The sequence below is a fragment of the Acanthochromis polyacanthus genome, chromosome 7 (assembly GCF_021347895.1).
Source record: "Acanthochromis polyacanthus isolate Apoly-LR-REF ecotype Palm Island chromosome 7, KAUST_Apoly_ChrSc, whole genome shotgun sequence".
NCBI lineage: Eukaryota > Metazoa > Chordata > Actinopteri > Pomacentridae > Acanthochromis > Acanthochromis polyacanthus.
The window spans coordinates 4385831-4398801 of record NC_067119.1 but is presented as its reverse complement, the minus strand read 5'-3'; the positions used below and the strand labels follow the sequence as shown (position 1 = coordinate 4398801).

Genomic DNA, 12971 nt, shown 5'->3' with positions numbered 1-12971 from the left:
ATCTCCCTGCACTGGTAGATTATGATAATCACTCATGGTGGAAAAAACTGTAATTTTTCACGAGACGCTGATGATGAGGAAGTGGTGTGACAGCTGCCTCTGTCTTCGTGAACAAAGCCTGGTGTCTAGACTTGGACTTTTCACCACATAACTCCACAAGACTTTCGTGCCTTCATGGTGCAACTCGTGCAGCATCACCCCGGGTCACCTTTACTGTCTGCACATCAGTTGCTGGAGGACAGAAAACGCCTCCTTCTGCGGATAAGTGGTCACAATTACCATATTCAGGTCAGCGGTTTGGAGGGGGAGCACATGGCTGAGACGAGGATTACATAAGAGATAAGGAGGAGCAGAGGGGGATCACATGACTGCACAAACCCCCATGTCTGGACACATCCTGTTTCTGCAGGGGGGAATCTTTCCTCTCTGACACACTTATTGTTGTCTGGTCGTCTGCGAGGTGTTTGCTGCCACCTGTTGGTGTTTGGAGACGCAAGAAACACGCAGATTCGTCATTACTCAGTCCAACTATGTGGATGTGTCCTTATACAAAACCTCTGGCCTCCTGGACGTTTAGGACACAAACAACAAAGTCTAACTTAAAATGCAACTTGTAGGTTGGTGACCCCAATGAATTAATATCTAAAACAATAACACAGACAGAGTTGTAGAGTTTTTACGCCCTCTTCAAGAAAGAAAACTCCAAAAACAACACCAACAAACGAAGAGCAGCCAAGTTATGTCCAGTTCAACAATCGGAAAAATGGATCTTAACTGTAGTTTTGACTTGATAATGGTCAAAAATGTACGTTCATGTGCATAATGATGAGCATGTTGGGTGTCATCAAGACCAGGAAGTAATTCAGCTGACCGTAACAGTCTCTGTAATTGCAACAAATTAATGTATTGTGTAATTTAAACTCAACTTTTTGAGTTAGTTGAATTAAAATAAAATTTAAGTAGAGCTAACCTAATAGAATCGGCTTGAAAACTTCTATTTTTCTCCACTTTGGCTCCAGGATTTTAAATTCATCTATCTTAACATGCCTGGACAATTTAAGACAGTTATGACTATAATTAAACCCATTTCTGATTGTCGACAAAAGGCTAATTCGTCAAAATCAAAGTTTGTTGATTGAACATACACTGCCTGTCCAAAAAAAAAAAAAAAAAGTCGCCACTTGGATTTAACTAAGCAAATAGGTAAGAGCCTTCCATTGGATAATTACTGCAGTGATGAACACGTTTTAGCTGCAACAACTTATTGAACCCTAGCTGATGCAGTGAGGAGCTTCTACACTATTAAGACTAAATTAAGTAAAATATCCAACCTGGAAGTTACTTTTTAACCAATTCATACCAACAAATTAGAGCTAATGAGAAAACAACTGTTCAAGTGATAATGGTAAGTGAAACTGTTGTATATCCAAAACATTTAAAGCAAAATTTATTGTGAGTGTTTTCTAGTCGAAAATCAAGACAAATAAACTGGACAAATATAAATAATAAGGTTAAGACGCTGTGAATTTATGAGAAAAATTTAATGATCAAGGTTTAAAACCCTACAAAAAAATGTAAAATACAACTTTACCTGCACTTCCTATGAGAAATAAGAAACATTTTGTCTAAATTAAGCAAAATATCCAACCTGCAAATCACTTTGTAACCAAGTCATACCTCAAATCAGAGCTAATGAACAATAAAACAACTCTTCAAAGCAGGGACAAGTTTTTCCTCAACCAGCAAAAGTATTTCTGCCAGTTAGAAGAGCTTTGGGTGTTTCACATCAGAGATTGCTGCATTTTCTTTTTTTCTAATAAGAGTTCTCTCTGATAAGAGGTAAGCATGACTCAGTCAGAAAACGTCACACCCTGCCAGTTAAATCTTATCAAACCAAAACCACACAGTCCAGAAGCAGCAGATCAGCAAAGCTCTTTGACTGTTCAACCTTCAAAACTTAAAAATTACAGTGTGAAATACTTTGTTGAGTTAAAGCTTCCAAATTTTTAGGGGATTCATCGATTCATTGACGCTGGTAATCACTGAAAAGTCAAAAGCTGAGCTGAAAAACAAGAAGAAACATGACAAGATCAAGTTTACTAGACCCCGAATGCAGATTTGTATTGAATTTAGATTTACAAACTATTTACGACAATCACTCAAACCAATCTGGTTTGGTAATTCCCATTTCCTGCCCATACAAAAACCATAATCAGTGTTCGATGAAGGGTCACAAGTCTACTATAAGTGGGTCTATTTAAAGGGTTTCAAACCAAAACAACCAGAAATCACTGCTCATAACACGTCAAAGCGCAGGCAAGTATTTAAAACCCTCAATAAACCTCATTATAAATCTGAAGATGCCAAATTTTCCCAACATACAGTGTGTTTTAAAGGGAATTTTGCAGAAAATGCTGCAGAAAACATCTGATTTAGTGGTGCAGCTATAAAGTCTTTTGTAAACAGTGTATAGTTTCCATGAAAGTGCTGGAGCAAGCAGATACTGGATATATTTTATACTGCCAGAAAGTGGAATAACATAATCTTTCCATATCAAAGTTAATTAAGAGGTAAATGTATGTTAAAGCTTCACAATTTCTGCAAAATCAATGGAAAAATCCTACTGGAGACCCTTCATTTTCCTCCCAAACATGGCAGATGTGGACATTTTGAAGCACAAAACACTGATATAAGTTAAAATATTAACCTAATGCAAGTTCCAGGACAGTTAGATAAAGAATAGATGACATTGTTCAATAAAAAAATAAGCATTTTCTGTTTGTGGGTCAGCAGAAATTAGCCTAGCACGCTAGCTACATCAATCCTGACATACAGTAAAGCTACATCTGAATGGCAGTCTGGTTTATGAATGGAGACTCTTCACATGGGGAAATTCACAGACAAGCTTCCATTTCTTGGATTTGTGTCAGGGGAGGATAAAAGCTGTGCTCTTGAGTTGTGGTCTGCTTCATTTTACACTTGGCATCACGCACCAGTTTGGAGTCTGGAGCTCAGTGAGTGCGGCTGAACTCGGCCTACATTTCTCAGTTTTCCCCCGCGAGTTTGATATCTTTCCCTGCACCGCCGTGTCTCAGCGTCACACAAGATTCAGTCACACATTAGAGGCTTCATGCAGCCTGAATCCATGAACTATAGTCATGTTTCACACAAGACTTCACCGACATGATGACAAAACCATCAGTGGCTGTAGGAGAATTTAAGGAATGTAAGTTAGGAGATGAGAAAAATGCACCAGATCACTACAAAAAAAAAAAAAACAGACACTCAAACAAAGATCATCACAAATACAAAATGTCACAAATGAAGCCATTATTTAAAGAAACTAATCCAAACAAACCAATAAAACCAAAAAGAAAAGCAAAAAAACCAAACTCGACGAAAACATGGAAGAAGTCACATTGGAAAACAGGAAGTACGTGAACAGCAAGTAGACAAACAGGTGGCAAACAGATAGGTAATCCTGAAGATTTAACAAGATGAATTAGCAAAATATGCAACACTATACATACCGAGATAACTGACTAAGAAGGCACGACAAGTGAGACATAAGAAACAGGTGAAACTAATGAAGGCAATCGAAAAAAAGAGGGAAAACAGAGAAAGGGAGGAAGTAAAAACACAAGCAACCTACAAGGTAAAGTGATGTCAAAGTAAAACAAGAAGTGAAATTAACTAGAACGATGACAGAGGCTAAATCTCAGACAAAGAAAACCAACAAAACCAAAAAAGAAAAGCACAAAAAACAAACCAGATGAAAACACGAACCAAGTTGACTGGAAAGCAAGAAGTATGTAAACAGGAAGTAGCCAAACAGGTAGGTAAAACCTAAGCTAAAACAGGATGAATTAGCAAAAGATAGAGGACTATACATACCGAGAAAACTGATTAAGGAGACAAGATACAGGTGACACATGAGAAACAGGCGAACCCAATGAAGCCAATCGAAAAAGGAGGGAAAACAGACAAAGGGAGGAAGTAAAAACACAAGCAACCTACAAGGAGGCTAAATCTCAGACATATCCATCAGGTGAAATGTCAAACTCAAGGCTCATTGGTTTGAGGATGGTAGTTCAAGACCAAACGGTGACGTCAAGGTAGCTACACCCATCTTTTTGCACAATCGACAGCTGTACTTACTTACACCCTATATGTGGGGTATGTACATTCGTAAATCTTTATTTTACTCAAATTTATTGGTATTATCCACAGATATGGTATTAACGGGCTGTTGAGACTGTTAAAATACCCAATATTCTTTCCAAACTTTCATTTTAAAATGCCCAAACAGCCTCAAACAAGCAAAGACTTGCAAAAGCAACAACAAAAAAACAACAAAAAAATCCCCCAAATTACTTTGATATCAAATTGCATGCAACTAATATCATCACAGGACCTGGGAAATTTAATAAAAATAGAATAATAAAATTAACTGGGGTGCATATTTACTAGTTTTTCCAACTTCAAGCTTCTTCTCTAATATATTTTTTGTCTAACTCAATGTTAACTTTTTTGAGCTGTTCTGGTCTTTTAGATTAAGACCACAAACAAATTCCATATTTATTAAAATGACTAGAGATCTCCAGTTAATATGAATCCACTGCAAATAGGACTTACATCTGCAGAAAAACAATTAGTTTAACAAAAACGTAGGTTGAAATACAATGACTTTTTCCTTCAATCCCTTCTACTGGTGCATCATATCCTACTCCAGCATTGTTTGTTCTGTCTGTCAGTGAGCTCTTTAATTAACCAGGATGGAACCATGCCACTGTCCTCTACTTAATGGGACAAGGTTACTGCTATTCAGGCCAAAAAATCACGTATTAATGACTTACAAACATTTTTATTTGCATGAATAATGGCTTTTTCACCAAGGGAAAGCTTTTAATTAATGAGGTCGCTGCTTCTTGTCGGCGATATAAAATCTGTTAACGGTGAAAATGGGTTTGCCTTGTTGCTGAGCGGAACTACAACACTTGTGTAAAGTGGATATTATGAGGCAAGTGTGTTGTATCACAGCCTGAAATAAAGTAGGTCAGAGAGGACGGCTCACAGTTACAAAGGGTTTTGATGGTGATAACATCGAAACTCCTGCTTCTCGATCATACTGAACATGCAAACAGAATCATGTGTGGAAGCTATCAGACGGTGAGGATGCGTTCTTGTTTTTATCCAGCTGAGATGTAAAGGAAGGACCGGGGGCGAACACTGAAGGAGTCTGGGTGATTACTTTGCTCTAATGAGGAAACCGTCTTTGCCTCCAGGCTCTCGTCCACCTCAATAGTCTGTCTGGCCCGACTTTAACTGTTTTGGATCCCTGCAGGACCGACAGACATGAAGACACGAATCAGTCTGGAGATTTCACTGGCTGTAGTCGATGCTTAGGAAACATTATATTTCCTTTAGGCAGGAAGTTAGAAACACAAATCCAAGTTTTACTTCCCAGCAGGTTACATTAACTGTAATTTCTCAGGTCTCTTCAGCGGCTTCTAGTGTGGCAGAGAATATACACCGTGTCCCAAAGGCTTGTTCTCCCAGCTGAACAACTTGTTTGATCGTTTGTCACCAAAATGGTCAATCCGGCACTGTCCGGTTGAACTGTCAGGGCCCAGTATATAAATGTCTTGCTTGACCAAAATGCATTACAGTCACAAGCGCATTTTGGAAGCCTTGTTGCCATAGCCATGAGTAAGTCTGAGATTTGTGCACAGGTCATTGCTCTTCAAAATGCAGGAAAAACTGACCAGCATTCAGCTCAAGGCCTTGGCAGAAGTATCAAAAATGGTGGCAAAGGCACAACAAAGGAGGATCCTTCAAAGACGTGCCTCGCTCAGGACGTCCATCTGGTCTAACTGCATGAGCCAAGGGCCTGATGAGAAAGGCTGAAGGTAAAAGACACCAGTCATGCCAGCGACTCAGTCAGAGGCTGAAACATCTCGTAGAAGAATACTGGTTATTGAATAAATTGATTATATTGCATATTTAGTCTTTGAGCTTTGTTTATCAGGCGAGAACAATCTTTTGGGACACGGTGTACGATAACTATCAATTACCTGAGGAGTAAAATACATCTCTGAGGGTCTTTTCCGGCACAAACCTTCTCAGCTTCTCAGGTCACCCAGCTGCTGACTGTTCTCACAATGCAAACTAAACATGGAGATCCAGCATTCAGTTTCTTTTGAACCACAGAAATGGAAACTCCCACGTTTCACATTCATGTTCCGTCTTGCATACCATCAGGTTGCCTTCTTGATAAGATGTTTTCTGGGCAAGAGGTGGCAAAAAAACTAGGGATAGACTAATTACTGGCCTGGTCAATAATGGTGGAGGATATTTGTCATTTTTGCAATGATCAGTATCTTTATTTATATTGGGTGAGCATCGACAAATTAAATACTTCAGGTCAGATGCAGCCTCCTCTTTCTGTCCGTCATCACTCTGTGGTCTCAGAAAAGTCTCTGAAACAGCAAAAACTCAACAAGAAACACAAATCAGGAAATTAGAATCCCTCACAGTGGCAAATGCTATGCTAACGGCTAGCAGCTAAGTTAGAAGACAAAGAAGATAAATACTTCTAACCAGTAGTGTTGTTCTGTTGTACGTTGAGTCAGCGACTGGTGAAGAGTTGTGTTTTGTCGTGTTTGATCAGTTGGTCCGGACGCGTTAGCTAGCTAAGCAGCTAAGTTAGCTAGCGGACTAATTAACACAGGTGGCTAACTTAGCTAGCTAGCTAAGATAACAGATTATTAAATAATGAAAATAATAGTTTAAATGTTCCTTTAGGGGCTGCACAGTGGAGTAGTCGTAAGAAGATCCCGGGTTCAAATCCCGGCCTGGGCCTGGGATCTTTCTGCATGGAGTTTGCATGTTCTCCCTGTGCATGCGTGGGTTTTCTCCGGGCACTCCGGCTTCCTCCCACAGTCCAAAAATATGCTGAGGTTAATTGATCACTCTAAATTGTCCGTAGGTGTGAATGTGAGTGTGATTGTGTGTCTGTATATGTAGCCCTGTGACAGACTGGTGACCTGTCCAGGGTGTCCCCTGCCTTCACCCGAGTCAGCTGGGATAGACTCCAGCACCCCCCATGACCCTAATGAGGATAAAGCGGTGTATAGAGGATGGATGGATGGATGTTCAAATCATCTGCTGCACTTTGGCTCCATCTTCAGGAACAACTGGAACATAGTTTGGCTGTTTTTATACAGATTTAATAAGTTACCACGGACAGAACCACTTTAATAAGCTGCAAAAATCTGATCTAAAATTACAACGACACTAACTTTGTTCTGTTATGCAACCTTGTATTTTATAGAAAGCACCCACTATCTGCACATCAGTGGAGAAACCATCAGATCAGCTGTAGATCCAGAGATGCATCGAAAAAGTGTTCCTCAAAACAGACAGACAAAAGAAACGTATGTAAAATTTTCCGATGATGAGGATATTACTAATCAAGAAATCATAATCTTTGTTTTCTTTAATAAAACCATAAATAACGTCTTTTTGAAGAAACAATTCAGGTAGAAAATTGGTGTAAAGCCAGTCATATATATCGGCCCAAAGCGTTTCTGTGAAAATACACTGAAACAGTAGCCTAGCCATGCTACACCCATGTTTCTGACGGCACAAGGGTCTAGGACCGCTCGACAGGGAGGGAGGCGGGCTAAAAGGTTGTCTTTCAAATCCCTCTGCAGCAATTGGGTAGGTATACAACCAATCAGTGCAACGAATAGGCTGACGGAGTTCCGAGAGTTCCGAGCACCGGCGGATTGTGGCTAAGTCCCATTAGCTTCCCAACCAGCGGAGCCAACTGGTATATTAAGGATTTGCCATATCCCGTCGGCATAAGTCCAAATACGTCTTTCTTCTCAATGAAACACTTCAGAGCCGTCCTTTGTTTATCTTTCAAGTTGAATTTTAGCTTCAAATCTTTAAGGGCTGTGGCCAAAGCCGAGTCGAAAGATAACTGTTTACTGTGCGCCGGTTGTTTTTGTCAGAATCGTCGCGCCTCTGTCGTCACTTAGTTACGCCCGCCTTCTGACTCTACACTTCATGGTGATTGGTCCGGCCAGTTTTAGGAGCATCCAGCCTCGAGCCTTATGGAGGGTAACTAGACCCACCCTGGCAGAGAATTAAATTCGTTGCCGTGGGTTGTCTAGCGTGGCTAGGCTACTGAAACAGTAGATGATCTGTAGTTTCCCCTTTCAGACTTCCTCAGTCACTGTCGCAACCATCGCAACGACTGAAGCTGAGAGCAGAGAGTTGCCTGATAAATATTAGAAATAAACCTTGAATCCTGGCCTAATGTTGTTCCTAACTTGTAAACAGAAGATACGAGAAGCTGCTGTTGACGTTAAAGTAACATTAGAGTCTAAATACAGCAGCTAGGTCGCTGTTTTCTCTGTCTAATGTCGGTTGAAAACGATAAACTAAACAAGTCCTTAAAAATAGGGGGAAAAAAACGTTCATCTTTTTAATTCTCCATAATTAGCTGCTCATGTTAAGTTGGCAAAAACAAATCCCGAGTTGCAAAAGAAAAAAAATGCTTTTTTAAATTTAATATTTTATTTATTTTCCAGTTTTTGATCATAATTCTGGTTTAATTAATCAATTCTATTTTTTCTTTTTTCTTTTTTTTACAAATACTGTATCATAAGTTGTTGATAATTTGAGTAGCCTAACTTTTTAAAGAAAAATAAGTCAAAATCCTCCATTTCCTCCTTGTTAAATATGAATATTTTCCTTTTTTTTTCTCCTTACTTTTCTGACAGTAAACTGATTTTTTGGGGGTTTGTGAACTAAACAGGACATTTTAGGAAGCCATTTTAGGCTTTAATTTACATTTTCCCTATTTTCTGAGATTTTACAGCCTAAAAAAATGTTAATCAATTAATACAATCGTCCAAACAAGTATGAATTTATGTTCACTGTTTAATTATTATTATTTTAATCCAGTTTTATCCTTTCAACTTTACCGTGTTGGATGGATAAAATACAGGCATACATTTTTTTAATAATAATTTGTTCCTTTGACACATTTGAAAGTAAAATTAGATTATTTTTACTGTGCTTAAAGGCATTATGGAGGATGTTTTTTTTTTTGTTTGTTTAATTTGTCTGATTCACATAAAATGAATATACTGACCTTTAGTGGACTTGTATGTATGGTCTCTAAAAGAATAAAAAATAAAAAAAATAACTGTGGACATGGCAGGACCTGAAAAACATCAGTCAATCAACGCGCTCGGACCGAGGCGTTTGGTTTGCTCCCTTTCCTGTCAATCAAAAACCTTCCGGCTCAGGCCGAGTTACGTAGATTACGTACGCCTTGGACTTACGTGTTTTGTGTATGTGTTGCTTTGGTATAGCTTCGTAGTTAGCTGGAGACTTGTTTTGCTCATCTTTTTTTACATAATGGCAGATAAAGATCCAGGGGGACCCAGCCGTAAAAGACAACTTCACGAGTGCTACGCAAGTTTCTGGAGGGGGGCGTTTCTTCGTAAATGTTAAGAAGGGGGAGGGTAGAGGGGGGTGAGGGAGAGGTTGTATGTGCGCATGCTACGTTCAAAGTCGTAGGAAATTAAATCTCCTCTAATTGCCTTTAATAATTAAAAAGTCAAAAACAATTTTTTTTTCTGCAAACTTTACCAGACTGTTGTTCTGCACGTCCTCAGCTACCTCTGGTGTAATTTTCAACTTATTTCCCGGCAGCATTTTGGAGTAAACTGTGCTTTAAGTTATCCACAGTATAAAGTGTAAGACCTGCTTTCATGGGCAATGTCAATTTTTTGGTCAATATTTAAAGGGTTCCAGAATAAAAAAGTAAGTCCACTATGAAGCCGATACTAATAATTACCAGCATTATTATGTCAACATGACTCATCAAAAATAATGTTTGCAACTTCAGTGGTTTATCTAAATCAATAATTTTTTTTAAATTTTAAATCTTGAAAGGATGCCTTTAATATAAGTGGTAGGATTAAGAGCACAGAAAAAGGCTTTTGATGCTACAGTAAAGCAAATTTTTCATTAATTAGATTGTTATAATTTGCATTTAAATTCTTCTCCAAAAACAGATTTTATGAGGGCTGAATACAAATTTTTGAGCACCAAAACCAAATTATTTTTAATGGCGGAGTCGAAGTGAACACAAGTTTGAAGAAATTCCCTCGAGGTATTGAAGAAATATTGCATTTACCAAAACAAAAAAGACAAACAAACCAACAAAAAGACAAAACACAAGAGACGTTGTTGTTGTGTTTCAAATTTATTTTATTACTAAAAAAGGCACCAAATACAGGCATCACATTGATAGCATCGTTGCTCTTTTCCAACACAATGATATAGCACCAAAAATATAATGTCATTTCCCACAATTCCCCGTTTTGTAGTTCGATAGGCACACAGTTTAAAGACGACAGGAGGTGGAATCAGAGAAAAAGACATTTCAGCATCTCACGTGAAGATATTTTCTTGTTTGTGCAGTGCTCTCTAACCAGTGTCTTACACTATATTTAAAAAAAAAAGAAAAAATACAGTAGCATCGCGGGTACATCAGTAGCTGAGTCGTAACATAATACATCATTAGAGGGTAACATGATGATAACACATAAATGAATAATAAAAAAAACATACTGAGTGAGATGTGAGAGTAGGAAATTAAAAACAAAGTGAGGGATTTTGTGTCTTTTGGCAGAACGAAGGCAGGTAGACACACGTTTTTTATAAAATACATCATTTTATAAAGCGATTATTCCCACTAGAACAGCAGTAAGGCGGAAGCAGTCGGTCATGTGGACGCGATCGAAACGTTTGCTCGCATAAAATCACACTGATAAAAAGAAGAAAAAGCAAAAAAACACTTTGGATGATTTTTTTTTGTTTTGATGATAAAAAAATACTGCATGGCTCTTATATATATATATATATTATTGGCAGCTGTCGGAGTTCAAACTAAACTAAGAATCTGTGTTGAAATCATCTGTTCAGTACAAATGTCTCTAAGTAAGGCTTGAAATACATGTTTTTTTAAAATGTGAATGATGTTCCGGCTCATGGAAGGAATAACAAAAAGTCGTGGCGTAATTGCACTTGAAAAGGTTTCATTCGTTTGTTATTTACACTCTGCACACAGTTGGTGCTTTAATACTCACGTAGAAGGACGGTTTTAATGCGTTTTAACGTAAAAACAGGAGGGCTTCTACGCCTCGTAGCAGTGAGACGACTAAAACGCAGCAGAGAAGTGTTTCGAAACAATCGCCAGCATCTGAGCTACCGTTCACCATGTTTTTTGGTGCCGAAAGTCAAGTAAAACAGCGATGATCAGAGTGAGACGGATGGTTTTTGTGTGGATTCCTGAGGTAGCCCTGCACGTCGCGCTCTTCCCTTTTTAGAAGTGGTATAAAAATACATTAACAAACATCTCGTTTCCATTTCGTACAAACTTTTCTTCTTTTTTTTTAATAGAAAATACCTTATTGTTAATCGTAGGAGCTTCAGTAGAAGTCAACTCTTGTAGGTTGTTGAAGACGTTTCACCTCTCATCAAAGAGGATGTGGATTGAAACATCATCAAGGAAAGTACGTTCAAGAGTTCACGTCTTCAAGAACCTACAAAAGTTCTTGTTCTAATGGGAAACATCTTCAAGAACGTCTCTTGTAGGTTCTTGAAGACGTTTCACCTCTCATCTTCTTGGATGAGGGGTGAAACATCTTTAATAAGAGTTTGTTCAAGAGTTCACATCTTCAAGAACCTAAAAGAGTTCTTGTTCTAATGGGAAATGTCTTCAAGAACCTCTCTTGGAGCTTCTCTTGAAGGTTCTTGAAGACTTGTAGGTTCACCCAAGAGGATGAGGGGTGAAACATCTTCAAGAACCTACAAGAGTTCTAACAAGAAACACCTTCAAGAACCGCTCTTGCAGGGTCTCTTGTACAAATCTACAAGTCTTCAAGAACCTACAAAAGGGGTTCTGAAGACGTTTCCCAATAGAACAATAGACACGTCTTCAAGAACCTCCAAGAGAAGTTTGGTTGACTTCTACTGGAGCTCCTATGATTACCATGACCTGGATGACTGAGAATCTACACAGACACCGTTTTTGATAAATTCTACCCCTCCGTCTGATCGTCTTCCTGGTTTCAGACCTCAGTGCCGTCGCTGAGGTTGTTGTGGAGTTTCACCTCCAGGTTGACCTGCTTCACCTTGGCCTTGCCGTTGGACTCCTGGTTGCGGTTCAGCAGGTTGATGTTCCTCACCGTGCAGTGTTTGGTGCTGAAGTTCTTCTCCACACACTTGTCCATGCACACCTCCACCTTGGTGTTGAGCGGGTACTCCTCGTAGGTCTTCGCGGCCTTCTTGCCCTTCTTCTTGGCCGAGCTTCGTCGGCAGCGGCGGAACACGAGACAGGCGGCGAGCAGCACCAGGACCAGCAGGGTGACGGCAGCGACGCCTCCGCCCACCGAGCTGCCCACATGGGCGTTGAAGGTGGCGGACGGCCCGGCCTCCAGGCGGAGGGACTTCATGTTGGTGCCGTTCTTCACCTGGTCGCCCTCGTTGTCATAGATGAGCGACTCGTCCAGCGTCAGACGTCCGCTACGATCCACCAGGTCGCGTTTGGGGCGACTCAGCTGGTAGGTGGCCGAACGCTGGATCCTCGGACTGGACCGAGACTCCGGACTGATCACATAGATCACCTGAAGGTACCACTGGTGGCCCGCCTCCACCTGTACATCAAACAAATACAGAAGGAGGTGTTATGGAGCGTTTCCAAGGTTGACATGCTGCTGAAAGTGTCTGATTTTACTCTTTCAGCAACATATTTACTCTGCGTAGTTAACTGGTGGGACTTTCCTGTTAATTGTCAACTAAACTTTAAGCAATGTCTCAGCTTTAAATGGACAAACATTTGAAAAATTATGTTGATCCTATTTCTTCTGTTATTGAAGTACATT

General features: G+C 39.6%; 1 protein-coding gene and 1 long non-coding RNA gene across 2 annotated transcripts in view; one reads left to right on the top strand and one right to left on the bottom strand.

Moving 5' to 3' along the window:
• Positions 1–12971, top strand: part of LOC127534895 (uncharacterized) — a 382765-nt gene that overhangs the window by 12963 nt on the left and 356831 nt on the right. The window lies entirely within an intron of this gene.
• fras1 (Fraser extracellular matrix complex subunit 1) overlaps positions 10552–12971 on the bottom strand; it is a 338079-nt gene continuing 335659 nt past the window's right edge. Inside the window, 1 exon segment of the mRNA XM_051951259.1 lies at positions 10552–12743. Coding sequence (XP_051807219.1) covers positions 12159–12743 — 585 coding nt within the window. The 3' untranslated portion in view covers positions 10552–12158.